Source organism: Crocodylus siamensis, chromosome 5 (assembly GCF_052110815.1).
Source record: "Crocodylus siamensis isolate JL-2025a chromosome 5, ASM5211081v1, whole genome shotgun sequence".
NCBI classification, from domain to species: Eukaryota; Metazoa; Chordata; order Crocodylia; family Crocodylidae; genus Crocodylus; species Crocodylus siamensis.
Genome location: NC_143399.1, coordinates 37,848,729 through 37,876,216, shown reverse-complemented (window position 1 = coordinate 37,876,216; position 27,488 = coordinate 37,848,729). Strand labels below are relative to the sequence as shown.

Sequence of the window (27,488 nt, the reverse complement as noted above, 5' to 3'; positions counted from 1 at the left end):
CCCCCTCGGACACAGTCCTGGACACAGCCCCTACACACACAGAGACTCCCAGACTGAGGCAGCGACCCCCACCATAGACACACACCCCCAACACACACAGCCCCACACAGAGTCCATGCACACGCAGCCCCCCTCACAGACACACAGACCCGCCCCGATATACGCAGCCCCACACAGATCCCAGCACACACAGCCAGCCCCCCCACTGACACACAGAGACTCCCCCCACCGACACAGACCTGCCTCCCCAACAGACACAGCACAGAGATGCCTCACCCAGACTCACAGGAGACCTCAGGAGACCGCCTTACAGACAGAGACAGAGATACAGACCCAGCCCCTGACATACACAGCCCCCCATAGGGCACAGGGATACCCCCCAGACTCACAGAGACCCCAGAAGACCCCCTCACAGACAGACAGAGCCCCCCAGAGACCCCTTTACAGACCCCCCCCCCATGCACCCTCCCCCAGCAGACAGAGACACAAAGGCACACGCACACCCGGCTGTTGTTAGTATTCTGCAGGTGGACTAGCCCAGAGCACTGGCTGGGCATTGCCCCGGGGGGGGGGGTGTCCGCGGCTGTGATGAAGCGATTTGGCTCCCAGGGAGCTCCAAGAATGTCTCTCCTCCAGCAAAGCTTCCCCTTGTCTCCTCCTCTCTTGATCTCTCCATCCCCACACCCTCCTATCATCTGTCCATCTGTCCACCCCCCATCCATCCCCCTACACACCCACCTATCCATTCGCCTCTCTTCCCTGCCATCCGCCATGTACCTCTTCCATCCCTCTGATCTATCTAAACCCCCAATCTTGCCATCCATCTCTCCCTTTATTCCTCCATCCATCTGTCCATTCATGGTTTCTTCCATGATGCTCTTTCCACCCCACCCCCAGGCCACATACGATTTCTTTGTCCCCACTCTATCTCAATTCCCCCTAGGGGTCTCAGATTCTCTCCCAGCTCTCCCTGGCCCCATCCCCTCCCCAGAGGCAGGCTCAAGGCTGGGCACAGTCTCCCCAACATGCTAGCCAGGGTAGCACTGAGACTTGGGGATCCCTGTAGGCAGCACCAAAGCATGGGGGCATTACAGAGGTGAAGGATTGTGGGGAAACAAGCCTAGCTGACCCCACACTGTGGTCTGGTCTGTATTCTAGGGCTGCATGGTTGTTTAATGCCCAGGGGTGTGTGGGAAGGTCCCTCTCCTTCCCACACTGACTCAACTGCCCAAGCACCCAGAGGAACAGTCTCTAGACTCAGCTGGTCCATGTACCCTTGGTGATCTTTCTAGCAAACTGCAGAGGAGCTGAAGAATAGCTCTGCAAGGGACATGGCCTTTGGAGGGGACTGGGGGCTCAGTGCATATGAGAGAGACAAGCAGGGCTTCTTTCAGATCTGCACAGCAGTCCTTATATCTACTCCAGTGCATATAGAAGAAGACTATGCAGGCAGGCTGTCATGTGCCAATGAGCAAAGGGAGAAACCAACCCTTAGCATCAGCTGGGATTTCCAAGGTGGATAGCATGAAACTAGTCCATATAACCCATGTTTTACACAGGAAGAGTCACTGGGGATGGATCAGTCCATGTAATGGGTCTCACTATGAGTGGGGGTGCTATGGAGATGGGTCAGTCCATATAATTGGTCGCTGAGTGAAAGGGAGTGCTGAAGTGGTGGAACCACCTGTATGAGCAGTCTGTATAACTGGTCCCTACGGAAGCAGAAACAAGTGTTCATAAAAGTAGTCCATATAACTGGTCTCTAAGCAAGAAGGTTCCCTCAGAAGAGGTGGGTGGAATGGTCCATTTGAACAGTCTGTATAATTGGGTCCTATGGGCTCCATGGGGCTGGAGTGGCCCATACAAAAAGCAGCAGTCAATATACCCAGCCCTGAACCTGGAAGGGGTTTGGGTTGGGGACCTGGTACTGAGAAGCCAGTCTGTATAGAGAGGCAGCCCCTACCAAGACCTTGAGAGCTTGGGGAGGGGGTCCATATTACTGGTCATTATAGGTAAGTGTGCATATGTGAGGGATTTGAATGGCAGTAGAAAAAACAGGAACAGTTTGTCACCTGATCACTGCTCATCAGGTGGGGAAAGGAGGCTCCTTCAAGGTGGCAGCACGGTGCCCACTTTACAAGAGGGAAACTGAGGCACAGAGAGGAGAAAGACACAAAGACCCAAACAACCTAGAGACAGAACCCAGAAGTCCTCCTCTTCTCTAACCCACTATACCCCATTCCCCTCCCAGAGCAGAGCTGGAATGTAAGAGTCCTGGCTCCCAGCTTCCCATCACATGTGCCCTCCTTGTCTCAGGCCCCCTGGTGTGGTGGGGGAAGGTTAGAAAGCCTGCAGACAGCATTATACACTGTGGGCGGGGTAAAGGGAACAACCAGCCCCAGGGGTGGGAGTAGGCAGATCTTTCCCTGGGTAGGGGAGATCACAGAGGTCTGCATCATGGTTTGTGGGTCCCTTTCTACTATTCCCTGTTGGGTCTAGATGGACAAAGGAGTAACTGCTGCTGCTGGGAAGGAAGATACCACTTCCCACCCTCCACTGCAAACACACAGCCCTACCCAGCAGCATGGATGGGCGGTGTCCAGGTCCTCTTCCTGCCTAACCCCACGGGGAGGATTCTGGAATTCAGCACCTTGGTGGGGTGGAGGGGATGAGATTGTTGTATGGAGAGGATTTAAACTCAGGGTGGGTGGGGAGACACTGTATCACAGTTTGTGTTTTGTGGAGGTGGGGGGGGAGGGGAGATGCTGCCCCTGCTGGTGAGATCAGAACTGTCCCCACTCTGCATGAGTGTGTATGCACACATGTGCCAGTGCTCACTGCATTGCCCCTTCTGGACTGAGAGTTGCCCTGCTGTGGGTGTAAGCAAGTGAGTTTTGGGTCCAACTATCTGTCTGTGTATGTCGATGCTGATTGTGGAGTGGGAAATAGGAGCTGACTGTTTTCATGGGAGTCCGTGTGTGTGGTAGGGTGCTGGACGTGATTTTATGCATGCACTGAAGTGGACTGAAGGCGTGTGCAAGGTGTGTCCATGCATCTTTTGTGTGTGCTTGAGCATGTGTGTCTGTTTTGGGATTGGTGCTGTTCAGGTCTGGGTAATTGTATGAGCGAGGGGTTATCTGTCTGGGTGTGTTGGAGCTAACTGCCTCTAGTGGCAGGGGTAGAGTGGGAGTGTCTAGCCAGGGTTGTTTCAACATTGGTTTGGCAGTGGGTCTCTGTACCTATGTCTGTCTGCTTGTCCATGCAGGTGATCATGGTGGTTTTGACTGTCTCTGTCAGGGTGTTCTGAGCAATGCTTTATCTGGGGATCTGTGTGTCTCTGCCGGTCTGTCTGCCTTTATCTAATATTTGCCCCGACTGTTGCAGAGTTTTGGTATTCCAGGGTAGGAGAATTCTGGCTGTGTGCATATGTGTGTGTGCACGTAATGGTGTGTGTGTGCACACGCGCATGTGTGCATGTGTCCCTATTGCCCCCTGCTGGAGGGGACAAGCCCTGCTCTATGTGTGAGTGTGTGCATGTGCTTGCACACACATACCAGTCTACGATCTAACTGTCAAGGGCTGCTGTGGTCTGTCTCCAGACTGTTCTTATCCAAGGACCTGTGGGGTGGGGGAAAAGGCTGACTAGATATGATTGAACAGCTGTCTTCAGCTAGAATCTGGTCCCCATTCCTCCTTCTCTAAGGACTTTCTTTAATTCCTTTTCCCTTGCTCCCTGCCTCACCCCAGGAAAATTTCCAACACCATCCTCTGAGGTCACATGGACTCCTGGGTCCTGTGACCACACCCACACTTATCCTTAAGTTCATCTCTCCCTCTTCTCAAGACACCTGGACTCCTGGGTTCTACAGTCTCTAAGGTTGGCCCTGTCCTAAGACACCTGGATTCCTGGTTCTTACTGTTCCCCCACTGTCCTAGCAAGAAGGACAGGAGACGTGAGGGGCATTGTTGGGTGGAATATATCCCCACGCATGCCTGGAAGTCCAGAAACAGGCACTGTTACATGCACAGTCAGACTTGAACCTACTTGAATTTAAACTCTGGGACCTGAATTGGAATTTGCAGCTTCTACCCCAAGGTGGGATAATGAACATCACAGTGGCCTGTGTTTCCTCCTAGTTCAACTGTATCCAGGTGAGAACACAACAGCCACTTCCTTCCTACCAGTGTAAGATTCCTACCAGGGCATTACTGCCTCATGGAAGGAAGGCTGTCACACCAGAAAGCTTGGGAGGTTTTGGCATGCTTCAGTCAGGGATGTCAGTCAGAGTCACCTGTAGCTGACAGCAAAGTATAACTGTGCTTGCACAGTACAATGGGAGTGTACACATCGCCAACATGGTGTGTAATCCACTCCCTGAATCCACTCCACTCAATATATCACAGCTCCACCTGCAGCATGATGCTCCTATTACACTTGTATACAGAAAGGGGGTCTTTAGAAGCAGATACTCCATGTGCTGTGAAAGGGATATGCATGTTCAGACTGTATCTGCACACCTTCATTAATACATTCTCAGCCGGTAGCTACACACTGCCATGCTGTGGCTGCACACTTCTTAAAATATATGTTTGAGTGGTACCTACCCACTGACATACTGTAGCTACACATGCTTATAAAGCTATTTTTCAACTATGCCTACACACCTGCATGCTGTTGCAGCTTTCTTTTGTAACTAAACTCTCAGGTTGTACTGATGTGCTGACAAACTGTACCTACACACCCTTATACATATCCTGTCTGGTCATATACATACACATGCACACTTTCATAGCCTTAGTCAATACCTACTGATATTCATTAATATACCTTCACAGTGCAGCTGCACACCCAAATACACTCTCAGGCTGTGCCTGTGCATTTTCAGTGTAGCAACAACCTTTTGTCATGCACCTACATCCCATTATAAATACCCTTCAGCTGTACCAACAACTGTCCAAGGTGTAGCTACATATCCAGCCTGGACCAACATATTCTTATTGTGTAGTTACACCCTTTTTTCCATAATATCTACACACCATAATAAATGCATGTCAGGCTGCAATCAGACAAGCTCAGGCAGTGCTTTTGCACCCTCATGCTCAGTCATTCATGCTGTACTGATGTTTCCACACTGTAGTCCCACTTTGTAAACTTGCCTGCAGACTGTAGCAGCACATCTACAGTGTAAAGCTACATACTTTCACCCTATCTACACAACATAAATATACTTCACAGTGTATACACACCTCTTAAGCTTGTAGGAGCACCCTCTCCAACTGTGCTCAAACACCCTCCTAAACATGCTTTTACATTGTATCTTCACTTTCTATGCCTCTTAAGACTGGATCTGCATAAAGGTGTAATTCACTTTCACATAGTAACTTGATCCCCCACAGACTGTGCCTACAACCCTCCTAAATGTGCTTTCATGTGTAGATACTCATCTTCAGATTGGGCCCACAGTGACACTATGGGCCATTCCTAGACCCATCGTACATGTTCACCATCTAGCAACACCCCACAGACAGCTCAGCACATAGTAGCTTCTTCTCACCTATCCCCTGTACCTGTTACCCTATCCAACCCTTTGATGTTCTGCCTGTCTTTCCCACCACCTGTTTGCCCTCCCTCCACTGCATGTCTCCCCATCCATCTCATATTCTCAGGGTGCCTATGGGTGTGTTCTCCTCTTCCCCATGGACTCTGCCCTCCGCCCCTTTGCAGAATAACCCTCTAATAGGCATTTCCCAGAATAACCCTTTAATAGGCATTTACAAAAAGGTTCCAGTGGCCCTGGGGGAGGAGGCGTGAGTGGTGACTTGCTGGGAGCGGCAGCAGGGGGCTGTGGCTGAACCAGCTGCAGCTGCTGCACCAGCCTCTTGAGTGGGGTCCAGGAAATGGGGAGGGAGGGTAAAGGGGAGGCTGTGAGACCCCTCACTGCACAACCATGAGCAAGGCACATGCCTGTCCCTAGGACCCCCACTCAGCACTGAGCCGCAACTGCCTCTGAGGTGGGGCACATCAGGGGACTGGTTATACAGGGACCTTCTCACTGGGCACTGAGATGCAGCTGCCTCCAGTGCAGGGCACAGGGGCTGGGGGGGGCAGGCTGCCCCATCACCCCAGGGCCGTGTACATTTCCATGTTCTCCACCGCTGAGACATGCGCAAGAGAGAGAACGAGACAGGGAAAAATGAAAGGGAGGAAGGACAAAGAGGCGACGCGGCCCCAGGGGGTAGAGCTCGAAAAGGCAGAGAAATCAATACGCTCTGGCAGGAGCGGGAAGTGGAGAGACAGGCAGGAGCAGGGGGGCAGGGAGGGGGCAGGAGCAGGGAGTATGGGGAGATGAATGAGGAATCAAGAAGAGGGGCAGGCTGCCTAGCAAGGCAGTGAAAAGGGTTCTGGGCAGGAGGTCACTGGGGTTTATCCCAGCAATGGAAATAGTGTCAAGTGGGCTAGAGCAGGGGGTGGAGGCCAAGCACCTGGTCTCTGTCCCAACTCACTGAGGGGTGTGAGGTCTGTGGATGTTTGCTTGCATGCACACACATATGTTTTCCATGTGCACTGTCGTATATCTGGAAGGAGCAAACCTTGGTGCTGGGGCCTGTCACATGTCCTGGCAGGTTGATGGGTTTTCAAGCTGTGGGAAGTCAGCATGGCCTACTAGGCAAAACACTTTTCTGAGGCTCTGGACTCAATCCCCAGCTCTGCTACCACCCTACCGGGTAACCATGCTCATGTCCCTACCCTTCTCCCAGCATCAGCTTCCCATTTGGAAAGTGGCCCCCACCCCTTGGGGACTGTGGGTGGAGGGGCTGGCTGTGCAGGGTAGCTGTGTTCCTGTTGCTCCTTGTGTTGTTCTGTCCAGCATGTGCTGTTTTTGGGGAAGCTGTCTGGTTTGCTGTGGAGGCTCAGTGTGGAGAGGGGCACAGGAGTGTCCCTGAATGGGGAGTTGCTTTTATGGTGTGGCTGTGTGCTGTTTGGGCAGCTGTGCATGTCTCACGAGAGTGTTTCATGTCAGTGTTATTTACGGGGTATCTGAATTCTGAGTGTGTGTGTGGGGTGGGGGGGGTGCAGAGTGTTGGTGTATTGTTTTCAGTGGGTGTGGGTATTCTTTGAGGGTCATCTTGTGGGGTGGGGTGTAGCAGTGAGTGGATGTCTGTGCATGGTGGGAGTTTTGGTTCTGTGTGTTATTCCCATGGGATATATATTCATCCTTAAGGTTTTAATGTGATCTCTGTGCATGTTTTTTCAGGGTGTGTGTCCAGAAGAACATGTGTGTGTGTTTTTGTATTAAAGGGATGGTGTACATGTGTTTGTGTAGTATATTCGATCTTGTGTCAGGCTGCATTGTGGAGGACATTTGTACCTTTGAATGCTGTATTAATTATATATATCTGTCTATCCATCTTTAAGGTAGTTTGGTGTGTGGGTGGGGAAGTACAGGGGGTGCATTTGTGTGTAGTTGTATGCGTGCATATGCATCAGTCTAACATTGTGGGGAACTGGTTGTGTGTAGTGATGGTGTGTCTGGGAGGTTCACTGGTGTTGAAACAGCTGTATGTAGAGGATTTCTGAGGTGAGGAGTGTTTGTATATAGTTTTCTGTCTGTTTCAATTTACAGTTTTCAGGGGTGTTTGTATGGGGTGAAAAGTATCTTGTAGAGAAAATAAAATATTTGAGGGTGGGTGGATGGGTGAGTGTGTGCGTGTGCACGCGGGTATGCATGTGTGTGTATGGGTATGTACACATGCACACATGCATGAGACAAACAATGTGTTTGCTTGGGCAGAATTTATGGGACTGGAGGTTGGTCTTTTCAGAAGTTTGGGGAGACCTGATAATATTTGTAGGCATGTCCATAATGGGCACAGGGCTAAGTGGGCCTGTGGGTTGGGTGAGGGCAGGGCAGGACCAGGGTACCAGTCCATGGTGCTGATCCATACAAGGCTGGCTGGGCTGTGGGCTGTCCAGGAGGGAGGGGGGAGTGTGTCAGGTGGTGGCAGTGGAGGGGTTAAGCAAGGGGGATGGAGCGCACTGTCTTTCCGAGCAGTAATTTCCGGAGCTGACAATCAGCAGAAGTGTTTCTATTCCCGGGTGTGTAATCAGGCCCAGCAGTTTACTTTGCTAATGAGGACCTTGTGTGAGCGAGCCCCCCTCCCCAGCCCAACCAGCTGCGGCGCCCCAGGAACGTGCCAGCAGCCCAGGCAGGACACTGAGCCTGGCCCCTGCCCAGCAGGCACAGTGTGGGCTGGAGCAGCGCTGGCCCCTGCGTAAGCCTCAGCTCTGTGCCACACCCCTGGGATGTGGCTTGAGGTCTTCTCCCTCTGTAGGGCTGTAGTGGGGCAGGGGGGTCTGACTGGGTGAGGGGGAGTGGCTTTCCCCTCTAGGAGCAATGGGGACTGACTGGCTTATGGGAGTGAGGGAATAAGGGAGGGGGCTTCCCTGGGTGGGAGGGATCCCAGACACCTGGGTTCTGCCTCCCTCCCTCAGCCCCAAACATCAGAGAAACTTGTGTTATACCACATGACTGGCATGCCCCAACAGGCTCCATGCCCCTCTCAGAGCCAGGACAGAACCCAGGTACCCTGGCTGCCAGCACCTGCTCTGCTCTAGTCCACCAGACCCCACCCTCCTCCCAAATCAGGGAGAGAACCCAGGAGTCCTGACTCACACCCTGGACAGATGGCAGCTGAGACAAGGCTGCAGGCAAAGAGGAAGGGGCTGGTGGGATTTGGGTGGCCAGGTCCCCTCCCCCAGTACCTCTCCTGGGGGACGAGGCTGCATCGGGGACCTGAGGGATGTCCCCAGAGGAAATGGGGCAGAACTGTCAGGGTCAGGGTCAGGTGGAAGCGAGGGCCTGTGGGGGTTGGGGTGCAGTGGCAGGGTGGGGCTGGCCCTCCCTACGTTGGGGCCCTGCCAAGCTGGGACTGCATGCATCAGCACTGGCCCCAGCTCAGCTGCCTGCATTTTCGTCAAGGTTGGACAGCATTCTCCTCCTGCCCGGTGCCACGGGCTCCTTGCCCAGGGCAGCCATGGGCCTGACCAGACCCCTGGCCAGAGTAGTCCAATGGGCCCATCTACCTGGACTGCTCCCCTGCCCTGCCCTGAACCAGCCCCCAGGACCACCTGGCCCAGTCTCTTCATGATATCAGGTGGAGCAGGGGAAGGATCCAAGAGCCTTGTTTCTCATTCCCTGGGAACCAGATGCCTCCTTGCACGCTTCTCCTCACAGCCAGGCCTCCTTACAGGGGACCGAGGCCTGCATCTTGGCCATTTTGGGCCCATGAGCAGAGGTGTTAGCGGGTCTCACAGGCCTCAGGGCTGGTATGGAGCTGGGCAGAGTCACCTGGGCTTCAATTTCTCTCTCTCTTCCCTTCTCTCTCCCAACTCTCTTGCCTCTCATCTCCTTCCCCACTTCCTCTCCCACCCCCTGCAACCTTCCTTTCTTCCCTTTCCCCTCTCCCATGGCTATTTCCACCCCCTGCCCCATTGCAGGGGGGTCTGTGAGTCCCTACGAGATGAGCCTGTCTTCCGGCCTCCCCGCTGCCGCTAGGATGCTCTTTGTTCTGGCCTTGGCCTGTGCCAGCCCCTTCCTGGACCTGCGCCCAGATGGGCCACGCTCGCTCAACGTGGCCATCATCTTCAGTGGCTCCTCCTATGCCCCCGAGAGTGCCCGCTTATCACCCACCGCCTTCCGCAACTTCTCACTGGAGGTGAACCCTGTCTCAGTGCTGCTGAATGACACCAATCCGCGAAGCCTGATCGTGCGCCTGTGTGACGTGCTCTCCTCCCTGCGCATCCATGGTGTGGTCTTTGAGGATGACACAAGGGCTGAGGCTGTGGCCCAGATCCTCGATTTCATCTCAGCCCAGACCTCTGTGCCCATCATTGGCATCAACGGGGGATCTGCTATTGTTCTCACACCCAAGGTGAGTGGTGGGGCCCTGGCACCTCTCCTGCCCTACGTGCTCCAGTCACAACCCAGAACAGCTCCAGTTCAGCCAAACCCAACCCAACCCTATTCCTGTCTGTTAGGGTCCACCAGGCCAGGCAGCCTAGTAGTTAGAGCCAGGAGTGTGATCAGGGATGGTTGCAGTAGGGGTCAGGAAGTCAGGAGCCAAATACCAAGCCAGGGTCAGAAGCTGGGGATCAGAAGCCTAGTTACCAAATCCGAAGGACAATCCACAGAGCGAGGTCCAAGAACAAGCCAGTCTGGGGGTAGGAGCCAGGAAACAGATCTGCAGGGAAATCCAAAGCCAAAAACAGAGTCTGGAACCAGGACAGCCAGAGGTGTTGCTAGGACAGGAGGTGCTCAGAGACTGGAGACTAGTGTGTTGTACAGTAAGGTTCAGGTGCTGGAGGAGATCCTTAAGTCAGCCCCAAAGCCATTCAGGGGGAAGGGGCTGGGGGTCAGTTGGTGTTGATTAGCTAATCAAGTGGGTCAGCTGCACTTAACAAAGCTGTAGGGCAGGAACCTGGCTGAGCTTTACAGAGCTGATCCAGGCTGTAGGAGATTTACACTGTCACCACAGCCCTGGTTCTATCTTATCCCTTCACAGCAATACCTAAGCTCATCTCAGCCCAGCCCCCATTTGCCACAATCCCAATCCATCCCGGACCCAAACTCAACCTGATTTCATCACAAGCTAAACCCATCCTTCATCTGACCCAATGGACTCAAATCATCAAATCAAATGCAACCCAGCCTGTGTCCTCTCAACCAAACCCAATCTCATCCTAACCCAACTCAACCCAACCCTGACTCACCATGATGTCCACATCCAACTGACGCAGCCAAACTATTTCCAGTCAAACCCAAATATTCATCATAACCCAAACTCAATTAAAGCCAACCTAAACTCACTGTGATTCAAGCTCTTCCTCTACCTGATGCATCTCAACCCAAGTGTAGCTCAGCAAAATACATGTCAGCCTAAATTTAGTATGATCCAAAGACAGCTCCATCCTAGTGCCATCCAACGCAATAAGGACTGGATCATAGGCAGTCTGGCCTAATGATTGGGCCACTAAGGGAGAACAGGAGCCAGGAGCAGAGTCCAAATCACTGGCCAAATCAGGGGTCAGGGGTCAGGAGTCAGGGACCAAGTTACCAGATCCAAGGGGGAAATGCAGAGGCAGAGTCCAAGTCACAGGCTGCCAGGAGGCAGAGACCAGATCACTAAAGCTGAGCAGAGTTCCCAGAAGCTACAGTCCAGGGGCCAGAAAGCCAGAGAGCACACGATCCAGGGAGGCTTCCCACAGCAAGCCATCAGGGAGAATTGCTGCCTGGCCTCTAGCCTGCTGCCAAAGGTGGGCTTAAATAGGGAGCCTGCTCTCCCCAGCAGCTAAGCCTTAGCTGTGACCATCTGGTTCCTCAGACAGGGTGAGGACCTGTTACAGCCTCAGGCAGGTTTGGCCAGCTGGGCAATTAGTCCAAACCAGGCTCCCTGTCAGCACCCCTGGCAGACCCCGACCGAGCCCAAGCAAACGACAACCCAACCACTGGATAACCAACCTGACTCAAACTCATCAGGATCTAAAATCACCATGGCCTCAGCCCAAGCCCCAGCTCCACACAACCAAATTCCAACCCAACTCCATCTGAACCCATCTTGGTCTTCACCCAGGCCAGACGCCTCTCATACCTACTGAACCAGCTCATCCCAAATCACAATTCCAACATAGCTCTGATCCTACCAAATCTAGTCTTTGCTCAACTCACCCAGTCACCACTTACCCTGAGTCCAACCCAACACCCACTTAAACCAGTTTCAGCCCAACACAACCCAGACTTGAAAGGCAGCAGGGAAATGAGGGTGAGGAAGGCAGTAGGGCAATGGGGTTGGTTTTGCTGGGCACCCTCTATATTCATGGTGGGAGGGGGCTGCAGGGCAGGGGTGAGTGGCACCAGGTCACTGTCCCCTGCCTCAGGCAGGGGTTGAACTAGATCACCTCTGGAGGTCCCTTCCAGCCCAATGTCTCTGTGATTCCATCTTTCCCGCCCCTCCCTAGGAGAAAGGTTCCACCTTCCTGCAGCTGGGGTCCTCAACGGAGCAGCAGCTTCAGGTGATTTTTGAGGTGCTGGAGGAGTATGACTGGACAGCCTTTGCTGTTCTCACCACACTCTTCCCCGGCTATGAGGATTTCATCGACTACATTGAGGTCCTGACCGACAGCAGCTTCATTGGCTGGGAGCACCGGGGCGTTATCACCCTGAACCTCACTGATGATCCTGACGGCTCCCGCCTCAAGCGCCAGCTGCGAGAGATCAGCGCCCAGATCCGCCTGCTCTACTGCTCCCGGGAGGAGGCTGAGAGCATCTTCCGGGCTGCCCGGGAGGCAGGACTCACCGGGCCCGGCTACATCTGGTTCATGGTGGGGACCAACCTGGGGGGCACTGACTACCTGCCTGAGCACCTGCCGGTGGGGCTGTTCACAGTGCTGTCAGCTGGCTGGAGGGATGATCTCCATCGCCGGGTCCACAATGGGGTGGCCATCATTGCCAAGGGGTCTGAGGCGCTCTTCCGGGACTACGGCTTCATCCCTGAGTTCAACAATGACTGCCGGGCTCCCAACATGACCCAGATCCATGACAACCTTCACCGGTCAGCAGGGGTTTCAGGGGAGAACAGGGCTTGACCTGTGGGGGAGGCAGGGGGATGGAGCAGGTGTGAGGAAATCAGGTCAGGACCACTTATGGATTAGAGAGCAGCTGATGAGGTGGTGGTAGGGGACACTGGCTAACTCAGGGGGTGGGAATGAGGCATGAGAGCATCATGTTGGAGGTGCAGGTCTCAGCAGGGTGGGCGAAGGATCCCTGGGCTGGCTTGGCAGGGTGCTATGGGTCAGGAGTGGCAGAGGGGAGGGGCAGAGCTAGGATGGGGGGCCTGGGTTCCCACTAATGTGTCTGCCTCCCTCCCCAAACCAGGTATTTCATGAACATCACATGGGGGCAGAAGGATTTCTCCTTTAATGAGGATGGCTACCTCATTAACCCTTCGCTTGTCGTCATCTCCCTCAACAAAGAACGTACCTGGGAGGTGGTGAGTGCATGTCTCCTTGTCCTAACCCCTGACAGAGTCCCACCCAGTACAATCCACAGGAGTATGGGGCCAGTCTGGGGAGGGCAAAACTGGCAGCTAGGATTGTGGGTCCAGGGTCAGACATCACAGACCACAATGACACCTCTAAGGTCAGTGCTATGTCATGGATTGCTGGCGATGAATGACTCCCCAGGGGGCCGGGGGATAGTGAAGCCCTTACTAGGGGGTGGGAGTGACGTGTCTGCACCCGGCTTAGGTGGGGAGCTGGGAGCACCAGATCCTGCGAATGAAGTACCCAGTGTGGTCGCGCTACGGCAAATTCCTGCAGCCAGTGGACGACGACCAGCACCTGACAGTGGCCACATTGGAGGAGCGCCCATTTGTCATCGTGGAAAACATCGACCCAGCCACTGGCACGTGCATCCGTGACTCTGTACCCTGCCGCAAGCAGCTCAACCACACCGAGAGGTGAGTGTGCTGCCAGCTTCCCCTCAAGCAGTGCCCTCCCCTCACCCTCAGCTACCCCCCCACCAACGTGTGCTGTCCCCACCTGCTGTGAGTTTCCCCCAGCAGTGCCCTCACCTTGGGATTCCCCAGGGCTCTAAGCTTTGCCATGACAGTGCCACCCACCCCAGGCAGGGGATCATGTATCATGAGCTTCCTTCAGAGCTACACCCCAGGGTGGGGCCTACTTGTTCTCCCTATCCAACACAGTCTCTGCTCTGCTCCCCCATCACAGCTACTCCCTGGACCCAGTGCTCTTCGAGAAGAAGTGCTGCAAGGGCTTCTGCATTGACATCCTCAAGCGCCTGGCCAAGACAGTGGGCTTCACCTACGACCTCTACCTGGTCACCAATGGCAAGCATGGCAAGAAGATTGATGGGGTGTGGAATGGCATGATTGGGGAGGTGAGAGCTCACCACCCCCCCAAGCAAAACCCTTAATTCAGGAGTTTGGGCTCCTAGCCCTGCTCCTTCAGTTAAACGCTAGATTCCACCTTGTTCCCAAAGCTAGGATCCTGGCTCCATACTGCCTGCTCTAGCCCACAAGTACTCCTAAAGTGGCAGTACGGGGGTGGAGGAACCAGCCTTCTCGAGGCCCCCACAGCTTTGCAGGAGAGTCGGGGGTGCAGAGCTCCAGTAATAATCCCTGGACACCTCATATCTGCCAGGGCATCTTTCCCTTGCTGCCTGCTCTGCAAGTGCTTTCCTTTAGTGACCCCCCAGAGCACTGACTTGGCCTAGCCCCATCCTCCCCTACTAGCCCTGCCCCGAACTCTACCCTAGCTCCTCCTTTCCTCCCAGTAGCTCTAGTCCAGTCCCAGTCCCCCTCTGCGCTAGCCCCATACCTCTTCACTCTTAATCCTGCCCCCAGCGCTGCTGCCACCAGCCCTGCCCAGCACTAACCCCTCCCCGTGGTGCAGGTGTTCTATGAGCGAGCGGACATGGCCATCGGGTCGCTGACCATCAATGAGGAGCGCTCTGAGATCATTGACTTCTCTGTGCCCTTCGTGGAAACTGGCATCAGCGTCATGGTGTCCCGCAGCAACGGCACCGTCTCCCCCTCCGCCTTCCTTGGTGAGTGGGGATGGGGCAATGCAGCAGGGGCACCATGTGGGGAGGGGTAGGGTTAGGGTTAAGGTGCTGTTGGGCATGGCGCCCATCCCAGCCCCTGTCTTTCACCTCTGGCCCGCTCCCAGAGCTGGGGAGGGGACCCAGGCATCCTGGGGCTGATTTCTTATCCCCTCCCGCACAGAGCCCTACAGCCCGGCCGTCTGGGTAATGATGTTCGTCATGTGCCTCACTGTTGTCGCCGTCACTGTCTTCATCTTCGAGTATTTCAGCCCTGTGGGCTACAACCGCAGTCTTGCTGCTGGTAAACGTGAGTCCCAGCCCCTTGACTTGGCTCCACCTTGGGGCGCGGGGGAACAGAGGTCTGTGGGGCAGGAGTAAGAGGCATCAGCAGGGCTGGGGGGAGCCCAGGCAGGGGCAAGGGGGCTGTGGGGCAGGACCAAGGAGCACCAGCAGAGCTGGGGTCAAGGCACCCCTGTACCCAACTCTTCCTGAGCCAACCAGTCCCTTTGGCTTATGGCAACTGTGCGGCACCTGTCCCTGTGGTGCTGGGGACTGACGCCATCCCATGATGTTTTGCAGGTGCGGGGGGGTCAAAGTTCACCATCGGGAAGTCGATCTGGCTGCTTTGGGCCCTGGTGTTCAACAACTCGGTGCCTGTGGAGAACCCCAAGGGTACCACCAGCAAGATCATGGTGCTCATCTGGGCATTCTTCGCTGTCATCTTCCTGGCAAGCTACACGGCCAACCTGGCTGCCTTCATGATCCAAGAGGAGTACGTGGACACCGTCTCGGGGCTCAGTGATCGTAAGGTGAGGGGTAGCAGGGGCTGGGGAACCCATCACTGCCAGCTTTGCCCCCCCCTCAACAAGCCCTCCACTGCCAGCATCACCCCCACCTGCACCCCTCCTCCAGCATCTCAGTCACCTCCCCCCATCCATCCATCTGTCTGCCCGGGATGGCCGTGCTATGGCAGGTTCCTGCCCCCGGTTGTCCTTGCCTCAAGGTGTTTGCATCTGGACATCTAGAAAGGAGCTGAGAGGCTTCTCAGTGAGCTCCCAAAGCTCAACCTGTCTCTTTCCAGACCTGTCTATGGACCTGAAGGTTTCTCTTTGGTTGACCCCAGCTGCATCTCCCTTCAGAAAGCTCTAGAGATCTCATCCTTTCTAGCAGGGTCTGTTTCTATCTGTGGAGCGTTCTGCCTTGGTCACTACCTACGAAACCACATTAAATCTGCTAGTTCCTCATAACCTCTGTCAAGAGGACTAGAAAGCTTGTCTCCTCGCTTTGCTTTTGTGAGGTCTAGAAATCTAATATCTAGCTGCATTCTGGGTCTAGAAACCTCTAGAAGTCTTGCTTGCCCTCAGTCTGCATCAGCCTAGAAAGTTCTAGAAAGCTTTGCTGATTTTGGCTCTAGTTAGGTCAGGAAAGCTCTAGAAATCTCCTGGATTCTCTGTCTGCAAAGCTTGAGAAATGTGCTGGGTTCCCGGTGTAGAAAGCTCCAGAAACCTGGGTCATCTGTCTGGAAAGTTCTAGAAAACTTGTGGTTTTCTAGCACTGTGAGCCTGGGGAAATCCACTGTGCTCTTCCTCCCATCTGGGTCCTGTCGACTTAACATTGTCTTCACTATCTCTGGACGTGTCTAGGCTGGGTGTTGGTTGACCCCATCCTCAACACGTGCCCACATGGGCCCCTGGTCTCTGGATGGCTGTGCCACCATGCCAGGATAGAGGAGAAGGGCCTTCCATGGCACTGGGCTGGGGAGAGGCTTAGCCTGGAAGAGCTGGCTGAATGGCTATCAGGGCCAGATCCAGGGCAGCGCCTGGGGGTGCAGAGAGGCAGCTGGAGTTAATATGGGCCCTTCACCTGGCTGGACAGAGCTGGGCCACAGAGACTCAAACCAGCCATGGATGCAAAGCCAGTCAGCACAGCCAGGAATGCCTGGTCTGGTCATTGCCAGTTGGCATAGAGCAGGCAGGTCCTGAGGAAGGAGAAGTCATTGGATAAGACACGTGTCTCTCACTTTCGATTTTGATTTTCTTTTGTGTCTCACAGGAAAGCCATTCACCACTACAACATTATAGGTGCTGGGGGTGGGATGTGGACTCAACCTGCATTACCAGGGTGTTGTGTTCTGTGGCCCTTGGCCATATCAAGGCTTTGCTGTGTGGCTAGGAATTGGTCGATCTGGACTGACCCAGGCCAGACTGGGACCAAGAAGGGTGTGATCCCTTTGCTCAAGCACACAAGTGGGGCAAATATCAGCGGAGGAGAGAACTTCTCAGGCTAGGCAACAAAGTCAGATGGCTCCAGACTAGCTAGGGATACATCTAGATGGAAAACTAGAAGATTTCTACTGAGGAGAAGAGTGAAGTCTGAGCCAGGTCTAAGCCTGGTCATGGGGCAAGGACCCCGAATCACTTTGGGATTGAACTGGCTAAGTTTCAGGATGGAGGGTGTGGTGGGACAGGGCACCTCTGGCTCAACAAGCAGTGGGTGTGATACAAAGTCATGCATCATCCACCATCCCCAGGTTGGGGAGTGGAAGTAACTTGTGTAGCATGGAAAGCATCTGGTAGGCCCCTGACTCAGGGCTGTGGCTGATCTCATATAGAGGCTCATGGCTACTGGCTTTGTTGGAGGGGGAGGTGGAGGAAGGTTTCTCTTCCTCTGAGACATTGGCCACAGCTCAGGATGGAGGGCTGGCTGAGGTGCACTGATACTCCTGCTGGGACTAGATAGCCAGAGGCTGCTGGCTAATGAGTTTTGCTTTGCTACTCAGGGTCTCACCAGTCACCAAGGTCGGGGTCAAGAACGGGTTGTTCCCCGCCATGTCAGACTGGGCCAAGCTGTGGGTGGTTTGCCTTGTCCGTTGTGCAGGTCATGGTCCTTTCCTAGGATCTTCTAAGCACATATAAAGAGATGCCTTCCCTGTAGCTGCAGGGAGGCCACTGGCAGCTTAAAAATTGTTCTCCAACTATTAAAGTTGGTCTAATAAAAGATATCAGATTCACCCAAAGAACCTTGTCTGCCCTTGTCTCCCCAGGGCATTTACAGGGTAGTGCTGGTGCTTGGGGCTTGAGGCCTTGTGATTGTGGGGAGGGGCATTCACAGTGGGGATTTGGGACACAGAGGACTGAACTTGCTGGCCCAGGAGACCCTTTCCAGTCCCATTTTCCTGTGTTGTAGATGGGTGGTTCCCAGCAGTGAATCCAAGCAGACCCTGTCCTGGGTGATCCAGTTAGTGGATTGAACCAGATTCAGTCAGGCAAGATCCACAGATTTAGATGGATCCAATGAGTTCCTGGCTCTTCTCGTCCCTTCAGTCATAGTTTCATAGTTTGTAGGGTTGGAAGGGACCTGAACAGATCATCAAGTCCAACCCCCTGCCATGGCAGGAAAGAGTACTGGGGTCAAACAACCCTGGCAAGGTGTTTATCTAGCCTCCACTTAAAGACTCGCAGGGTAGGAGCCAGCACCACTTCTCTTGGAAGTTGGTTCCGGATCCTAGCCGCCCTGACCATGAAGTAGCGCCTCCGGATGTCTAATCTGAATTTATCCTCTGCCAGCTTGTGACCATTATTTCTAGTCACTCCTGGCAGTGCTCGGGGGAACAGGGACTCCCCCAGTGCCTGCTGGTCCCCTCTGACTAGTTTGTAACAGGCCACTAGATCCCCCCTCAGCCTTCTCTTGTGGAAGCTGAACAGGTTCAGGTCCCGTAGCCTCTCCTCGTAGGGCCTGCCCTGCTGCCCCCGATCATGCGAGTGGCCTCTTCTGGACCCTCTCCATGCTGTCCACATCGCTTCTGAAGTGCGGTGCCCAGAACTGGACGCAGTACTCCAGCTGCGACCTGACCAGTGTCACACAGAGGGGGAGGATCTTGGACCTGCTCAAGATGCATCTGTGGATGCATGACAAGGTATGGTTGGCCTTCCTGACTGCATCCCCACACTGCCAGCCCATGTTCATCTTGGCATCAATGTTGACTCCAAGATCCTTTTCTGCCTCTGCACTGATGAGAAGGGAGTTCCTCAGCCTGTAGGTATGGCGCCGGTTGTTCCTCCCCTGGTGCATCACCTTGTACTTGTCAGTGTTGAAACCCATCCTGTTCTCATCCGCCCACCCCTGTAACCTGTCTAGGTCCGATTGCAGCCTATTCTTCCCTTCTAGCATGCCCACTTCCCCCCACATCTTAGTGTCGTTTGCCAATTTGAACAGGGTGTTTACCCCCTCGTCCAAGTCACTGATGAAGATGTTGAACAGTGCAGGCCCAAGTACCAACCCCTGGGGGACCCCACTGCCCACATCCCTCCCGGTCGCATAGGACCCATCCACCACCACTCTCAGTCTGTCCCCTTTCTCCATTTCTAGTCATTTCTCCTTCCTCCCCCTTTCTTCTCGACACCTGAGGGGCAGCCCCAACTCTTTCCACTGCTTTGATCCCCCTGGCAAAGTGAGGTTGACAATAGTTTGATGGGAGTGTAGGGAATATGGCCCTGTGGGGCCTATGAGTGTTGCCTTGTCGGGTGTTCTGGTGGTATCTGTCCCCATGGACTAGTAGGTGATTTCCTGTGGGGTGTTTGGCATCACCTGGCCCCCTGGAATGTTAGGTGACACCCATGCCCCACAGTTCCAGAAGCCTCAGGACCAGTACCCCCCGCTCAAATTTGGCACTGTGCCCAATGGCAGCACTGAGAAGAACATCCGCAGCAACTACCCCGACATGCACACCTACATGGTGAAGTACAATCAGCGCAGTGTGGAGGATGCTCTGCAGCACCTCAAGTCAGGGTGAGTGGGGGCAGGGAATGGGGCAAGCCCTTGGGAGAGGGTGGCCCAGGGGAGACAGGGTCGGGGCAGGGGACATGGGGAATGGGGTAGGGTTACAGGGGGAGGGAGGTGACCAAGGGAGAGGGCAGGGCTGGGTAAATGGAGCATGGCAGGGTTGGAAGCGGTGGGGTGGGCCAGAGTGGGAGGGGCCAGAGGAATAGGAGGTGGGGCCAGGACGAAGCAGGTGAGGTGGAGGAAACAGGAGGCAGGGCCCGGATGGAGTGGATTGTTCTGGGTGGCAGGATTAGGGCCAGGGATCAGGGCTGATTTGACTCTCCCTTCTGCTCCCTTCCCCTCCCCCTGGGTCCTGGCTCCATGTGTGGTTCAGGAAGCTGGATGCCTTCATCTATGATGCAGCGGTGCTCAACTACATGGCACGGAAGGACGAGGGCTGCAAGCTTGTCACCATTGGCAGTGGCAAGGTGTTTGCCACCACTGGCTATGGCATTGCCCTGCAGAAGGGCTCCAAATGGAAGCGTCCCATCGACCTGGCCCTACTTCAGTTTCTGGGTGACGGTACGTGACCCATCCTGGATGCCTAGGTCTTATCCCAGATGCGGGAGGGGGTAGAGACACTGGGCTGAGAGCCAGGACATCTGGGTTCCATCACAGTTCTGGATCCTGGTCTGGCATCCTGCCTGGTCCTGATTCAGCCCCAGAGCATGGCTGTGGGGTGCAGTGGGGTTTGCTCTGGGGGTGGTTCTGATCTCGGTTCCTGGCAAGGGCTGGGACTGACGCCCAGGATCAGGTGCTGCCAGCACAGCCTTCCCAGCTGGGAAGCAGGGAGTGGGGCCTGCTCAGAAACCAAGGGCATGTGTGACCTGCATCACAACCCAAAGGGGCATGTGACTGGCATCACAACTGGTGTATGGGCATGTGATGTGCATCACAATGCGCCCATCTGTGTGATGGGCATCGCTGCCTGCGGGGATGTTTGGTTGGCTTCACAGCCAGCTTGGGTGTGTGTGATCAGCATCACAATTGGCGTGTGTGTGTGTGTGTGATTAGCACCACCACCTGGGCTTGTGTTCCAGTGTTGTGTAATTAACAATCCAAGGCTGTGTGAGATCCAGCTTTGCAGACACAATGTACCTGGTGAGGGTATTTCAGTGCAGGTCCCTCCTTTAGGGACTCAGCCATGAGAGACAAAGACATTCCCCAACCTGGACAGGACTGCTGGGTTCTATCCCAGCTTAGAGAAGTGAGTTGGGTCTAGTGGGAGGGGCTGGGACATCTGAGTGCTATCCTTCAGGTGCAGGAGGTGAGTGGAGATTGGCGATTTAGGGCACGGGATTGCTGGGAGCCAGGCCTCCTGGGTTCCATCCCCAGCTGTGCGGCAGGGTATAGGTGTCTAGTAGTGGGGAACAGGGCCTGCTGCTGTTTGCCTGGACACCTGGGTCCAACAAAGCCCCTGTCCCTTGTAGATGAGATCGAGATGCTGGAACGGCTGTGGCTATCGGGAATATGCCACAACGACAAGATCGAGGTGATGAGCAGCAAGCTGGACATTGACAACATGGCGGGTGTCTTCTACATGTTGTTGGTGGCCATGGGGTTGAGCCTGCTGGTCTTTGCTTGGGAGCACCTCATCTACTGGAAGCTGCGCCACTGCATGAGCCATGCCGGCCGCCTTGACTTCCTCCTGGCCTTCAGCAGGGTGAGCACTCATGCCTGCCCAGCCAGCCATCTGTCCCTAGGCATTTGTCCATCCCCACACACCTCCTTCCATCCACCCTCCTTCCTCCATCCTGGCCCCTTCATATGTCCATCCCACATGCCCCTTCTTCACCCCCACACACCTCCATCCTTCACACATCCTCCCTCTGCCTCCCGCCTGACCTTGCTCTGCACATGCTAGATACCATAGGCAGGCTGACATTGAGAGTGATCCTGGAAGCCCCATACAGCACAGACAGTCCCCAGTCCCATGCCCTTTTCTCTCACAACACCCCCAACCCCAGCACTGCCCCTCCTGCCTTCCTACCCTTCTCCCAGAAAGCAACTCCTCTTCGCCTTCCTCTATCTTTCATTCCCTCAGTTGTCTCCCCTTTTCAGGATTCCCTTCCCCCATCTCTGCCCTTGCAGACACCTTTGCAGTCACCCCAGGACACCCCCTGAGGCCCCTTCTGGCCATACCTCCAGCTCAGTTGGCTCCTGCTGTTCCCTGGGCCCCTCAGGGTGAGTGACAGGTCAGAGAGGGCAGCCCCAAGCACCACATCAGCCTGGAGGGAGCCTGGAAAAGGGGGCCCAGCTCACGGGCAGCCCTCAGCCCTATCCTGCTACCTCCAGACTCTCAGCATGACCCACCCAACATTCCCAGAGGTTCCCACCCTGCGGCACTCTCAAATTCCCTCCCATCCTGGTGCCCCAAACCCACTTTTAGCCGCCCCCATCCCAGCCTGGCCCCCTGTCCTGCCCCTCCCTCAGTCCCATTCTCCCTGGCTGAGCTCTTGGCCTCCCCCTGCTCCCAACCTGGTGCCCTTCAAACCTGCCCAACTTGTCCACCCAGCCTGAGGCCCTACTCTGCCAGTGCTCCTGGCCTTCCCCATAGCCCAGTGTCCCCTGATCCCTGTCACACTCCCCACCTCACCAACAACCCCACCATCTTCCATCCCTAACCTGCCCCTTCACAAAGTGCCTCAGCCTGCATTCTCCCCAGTCTTCCCAGCCTCCCCTACCACCAGGAAACACCCTCCCCAACCTGATACCCACCACATCCCCTCCCAGCCCTCCTGGTCCCACTGGCTTCCCTGCCCTCTCTTCTCCCCACCTCTCCCCCTCACTGTTCCCAGCACTGCCCTCCCTCCCCATCTCCCACATGCACACAATTCCTGGGCTCCTCTGGCTGCTTCACACACACACTCTGTCCTATCCTCCCTTTCCTTGTTCTCCCCTTTGCAGCTCTCTCCATCCCCTGCATGTCTGTCTGTCTGTCCCCGCCTCCCTGCAGCATGTTGTATTGCTGTCTCTTAGGAATCAAATGCTTGTGACAAAGGCACTGGGAGGGAGTTAATGGGGAAGCTCAAGGATGGACCCCCACACAGACATAGACCCCCTCAAAGTATGTGGCAGCCCAGGGTCAGTGGGGGGGGGGGAAGGAGGTCTGGAGACAAGGAGCAGGAAGACCCTGTAGCCCACTTAGAAGCCAGTCTCACCACATGGACCATGCCCAATATAAAAGCTGCTCACTGCAGCGGAGTCCCAACAATAACTTTCCCCCACTCCCGTGTAGTCCTTGCTGCAGTGGTGTCACAGTGATAACCTTCCCCTCCCCGTTTAGTACTTGCTGCAGTGGTGTCACAACAATAATGTTCCCCCTGCTGAACACTCAGTGCAGCTGTGTCACTGCAATAGCCTCCCTTCACATAGGTCTGTCCTGCTGCACAGTGGGATGGTGTCTCTGCTGTAGAGATCCCCTCTGTGTAGAGGTGGGGGTATATTTGGTTCTACCCCCATGAACAGTAACCCCCCAGCAGCTCTCTGGGGCAGTAATATTCCCCCTACCCCATGCCACAGTGTTGGGGCTGGTGTTGTCATAAGGGTGTCTCCCTCATGCATTTTAGTTCTACCCCCCCTACAAACCTGTGTCCTCCTTGTCTCCCCACCAGGGCATGTACAGCTGCTGCAGCAGTGAGGATCCAAAGGCCAAGGACCAGCAGCAGCTGCCCATCCTGAACCATAGCTATGGGCCACAACGCGGTGGGGCACCAGCCCTACCCAGCCCCCCCGCCCCGCCCCTGCCCTGCAGCAGTTTCCTGCCCCGGGAGCGCCGCATCGTGGAACGCTGGCGTCACGCCCGCAGCCCCAACTGCTACAAGGACCTGTATGCACCATCTGGTCCCCCTGAGCCCTCCGGGGCCAAAGCTAGCTCCCGCCACGGCCTCCAGAGCACTTTCACCGATGGTTTCCACCGATTCTATGGCCCCCATTGAACCCGAGGGGCTGTCAGATCACCTGGGTGCAGGTGCTGGAGTGGGGATGGCTGCACCAGGGCAGGCAAAGAAGATGGCGTCCTGCCAGCTTTCCCCACCACCTCCCGCCAGAGGTCTAGAGAACCCCCCATCCTACTTTGCCATTGTGCGGGAGAAGGAAGGGCCGGAACCGCCTGCCTCAGCCTGGCATCGTAAGTCCCTGCGGGGCCTATATGAGAGTTTCCAGGCAGGCAAAACTGGGAGCCGGACACCAGAACCCAAGAAGCACGGGGTTGGCGTGAGTGGGGCCTATGCCCCCAAGGGTCCCCGTGAGCTGGAGCGTGGGCGCCCAAGCAAGGAGACGGGGCGCTACGGCTACACCCGCCTGTCCTATGAAGATGAGCGCACCCCACCGCTGGCCCCAGCCCCCTGTGGGCGTGAGCGCCGTTACCGCCACACTGAGGAGGCCCGGAGTGGTGCCGACGGGGAGACCCAGCCCCTGCTGCACCCCACATGCCCAGGAGCAGGGGGCAGCAGTGGCAGTGGGGGGCGTGCCCACATCTGCCGCAGCCATTCACACCCACTGGCCGTGAGTGCCAGCTTTCCCAGCCAGAGCCGCTACGTGGAGTTCTCAGACTCAGACTCGGAGGTGTGTGAGCGAGAGGTACCCTGCCCCGAGGCCTCACCCCCGACACCCCCGGCCCCGCCCCCAGGCGATGGGCACAGCTGCTGGTACTCTCCCCCTGATTACTTCTGTACTTACCCGTCCCGAGAGCGCCAGCTCTTCAGCACCCACAAGCCTTTGCGCTATTGGTCTGCCGACAAACTGGGCCCCTGCCATTCCTGCCATGGGCTGTGCCAGCACTGTGCCAGCCTGGAGCTGCTGCCACCTCCCACCCCACCGTGCCGCAAGGAGGCTCTCCGCTACTTCAGCTGCTCAGAGGAGCGTCTGGAGCGCCGGCTAGATTGGGAGCACCGGCGCTGTGGGCACTACAGCTGCCTGGCTCCTCGGCACCACCATGGCCTCTACCGGCGCTGCCATCACCACCACTCCTGTGAGCTGGGCCCTGCCAGCTCCATCCTGCACCCAACTTCCCGCAGCCTGGAGGACCTCAGCTCCTGCCACCTGGTGCGCTGTGGTGTAACACCCCACCGCTTCGGCTTCTCCCCCTCTGAGTGGCTCCCACGCCGTGTCAGCCGCAGTGGCGAGCTCTTCACCCGGCACGGCTCCGCACACTTCTCCAGCCTGGAGTCGGAGGTATGACGCAGCCGTGGACCTGGGGGAAGGGACAGGGGGTGGGGGTGCTGATGCCATGGACCTGCAGGGAGGAATGTCAGGAGTGTTGATGCCACAGACCAAGGGGGCACCACGGCTGGTGATACCATGGATCCAAGGAGAGGGAGGGACCCAGGGATGGGTGGACAGTGCCATAGCTGCTGATACCGTGGACCCAGGGATAAGTGGATTGATACCGTGGCTGCTACTGCCACAATCCTGTCAAGAGAGGGATAGATTATAGGCAAGAAGAGCAGCACCACATTCATGAATGCCACAGGCCTGGAGGACATGGCAGCTAATGATGCCACTACCCTGGGGAGAAGGGCCTTTTGCCACAGATTGATAACAGAAGCAGGGGGATGCTGTGGCTGCTGACCCAGATGCCAGAGAGGGATACAGTCATGGCGGTTTGTGCTGCAGACTTGAGGCGGGGGGGGGGATGGTACCACAAATGCCAATCCTGTGGACCTGCGGGGCACAGTCACTGATACCATGGACACAATAGGCACAAAATCACTGTGGACCAACCCATATGGGACATCTATGTCACGGACCAGTGTCTGAGGTGACTGCCACTGAAGCCATGGACATAGGACAAGGAAAATTAAGGCTTCACAACCACAGCCAGCAGAGTTGGCCATCACCATCATTGGCACTCCAGCCTGGGGAGGGTGGTTTTCGTCAGCACCTTTAATACTATGGAGCCGTGACAGCAATAGCACAGAGCCAGCAAGAAGTGGCCCTCCACTGACCTTGTAGCTAAGCTAAAGGGTCATGGGAGCCACTACAGGGCCACGGATCCTGCCAAGGTGTCACTGACCCCCAAACCCACAGACTTGCCGTAGGAGGGGCCGCCACAGGTACCATGGACCAGGGGCAAACAACATAGCCAGCATCACTGATACCACAGAACCCTCCACCACTGAGGCCACAGGCTGAGCTGGGTGCAAGAGGAGGCGTGAGACCACGGACATGGGCCATAGCCCAGCCTAGTCACTGCCTTCCAGCTGACACTGAACCCAGTCCAACAGACAGGATGGGCTGGCACCATCCGCTGGCCAACAGCTGCTCCAGCACATAGCAGTGGCAGCTGGGGAAGAGGGGAGGGCTATTAGCAGTCCCATGGCTAGGCTGTGATTTTTTTTCTCCAAAGGGCTTTTCCATGCAGCATGAGGTGGGGAGGAGGTGCGTGGGACCCACAAGCACATGGCAAATAGGGGCAAGGGGGTATCCCCACTGGTGGGGACAGTAGTAGGACTCTTACCCCCAGAGCCCTGAAGGGTCAGCCTGCTTTGGGGAGGGGAGGGCAGGACACACCCACAAGCCCTGGGGGGTGGAGAGGGGGCATCTCTTGTGTTCAGACGGCAGGGGGCGCTGGAGGGCTTGCCCCTCCCAGCCCCCTTCACACACCCAAACCGGTCGTAGCTGTTCAGACTTTTTAAACTTTATTTTTTGGGGATGGGGGGAGGGAGGGGAAAGGGAGACGAAACTGTGATCCACACGACGGAACTGATACTGTGATCTCCGTGGCACCTTGCCCACCGTGCCCACCCCCAGCAACTCCTCACCTGAAGCCCCCATGGCTCTCGCCCACTGTGCCTGCCCCCGCGGCCTCCACCTTCACCCCCAATGCCCCTGTAGCCCATCCGCTCACACGTGGCACCTGCCCCTGCAGCCCTGTGCCCCGCTTCACCTCCTATGTGCTGCCCTTTCCTCGGGTTTCTCTCTTTTCTTTCTCCTTCCCTCCTTCATGTGCTCCCCTGCCCCCGACGTCCATCTGCCCAGCCTCCTCCCCCTATTAGTTTGTCTTTTCCCCTCTTCAGTCCATGTCCATCCCTTCTCCTTGTGTCTCTGTCCTTCCACTGTGTGTGTGTGTATGTGTGTGCGTGCACACGTCTCCCCCATGTCTCTTTCCCATCCTTCCCAGTTTCTCCTCCACCCCTTGTCTGTCTGTCTGCCCTTCTCCCATCTGTCCAAACATCTCTCCTCTCTGTCCCCTCTCAGTGCCCCTTTCTGTCAGTCTCCTCCCTGTCCTCATATCTGTCCTTCTGTCTCTGCTCCCTCCATTGCTTTCTCAGCAGTTCTGGGATTCAGGGGGGAGGAGGAGGGCGCTGCGTGATTTAGGGCCTGGGGGGGGCCGTGACACAAAGTACCCCTGCACTGGGATAGGGGTGGGCCTTGGATATGGAAAGGGGCAGGGCCTAGCAGGAGGGGTGGGGCCTGGTGCCCACTGTGGGGAACTGCTATTTCTAAGTTATAGCCATGGAGGGGGAGGTGGGAGGGCTCCGATGGTCTGGGTGCCATGGGAAAGGGGGCAGCTCAGGGGGGTGACCACTGGAGCAGCAGGGGCCATAAAACCCAGGAGTTCTGGGGACAAAGGGGCCCCTGTGTGCCCCAGACGGGGGCTGGGGCTCTTAGGGCTTTTCCAATACAGTTGGTGCATTCCCAATAAAGGCTTTTCTAATCCCACCTCACTGTGTGGTTCATGTTGCTATCCTCCTGATGCACACACAGACAGACGTGCAGCCAAGCAGGACCAGGGCATTGTGCAAGGCCCTACAGCCAGCACTGCCGGGGCTGGAACACCTCGGAGCAACCTCTTATGTGCTAAAGCTGGAATAGGAGCCAGGCCGTGTCCTCCAGCTCTCATACCACCCTCCCACCGCCCATCCTGGCAGAAATGGGACCCAGGCATCTTGGTTCCCAGCCCCCAACCTGTTCAAGGCCACCAGAAGTTACTCCCTTCCCAGAGCTGGGCTAGAACAAGGGTCCTGGCTCACCTCCCCATCCCCCACCCCTGCTCTAACCCAGTCTTGTGTTTTAGCCCAGCTCTGGGTTGAGAGTGAGAAC

General features: G+C 55.9%; 1 protein-coding gene across 1 annotated transcript in view; it reads left to right on the top strand.

Annotated features, from left to right (window-relative positions):
- The window catches only part of GRIN2D (glutamate ionotropic receptor NMDA type subunit 2D), a 28,521-nt gene extending 1,428 nt beyond the window's left edge, over window positions 1-27,093 (top strand). Inside the window, 13 exon segments of the mRNA XM_090047460.1 lie at window positions 898-9,933; window positions 12,017-12,609; window positions 12,933-13,047; window positions 13,304-13,515; window positions 13,787-13,955; window positions 14,471-14,624; window positions 14,803-14,928; window positions 15,201-15,430; window positions 19,249-19,409; window positions 19,777-19,964; window positions 20,873-21,105; window positions 23,057-23,373; window positions 23,375-27,093. Of these exon segments, the coding sequence (XP_089903586.1) occupies window positions 9,559-9,933; window positions 12,017-12,609; window positions 12,933-13,047; window positions 13,304-13,515; window positions 13,787-13,955; window positions 14,471-14,624; window positions 14,803-14,928; window positions 15,201-15,430; window positions 19,249-19,409; window positions 19,777-19,964; window positions 20,873-21,105; window positions 23,057-23,373; window positions 23,375-24,623 (4,122 nt within the window). The 5' untranslated portion in view covers window positions 898-9,558 and the 3' untranslated portion in view covers window positions 24,624-27,093.
- Window positions 27,094-27,488: the final 395 nt, after the last annotated feature.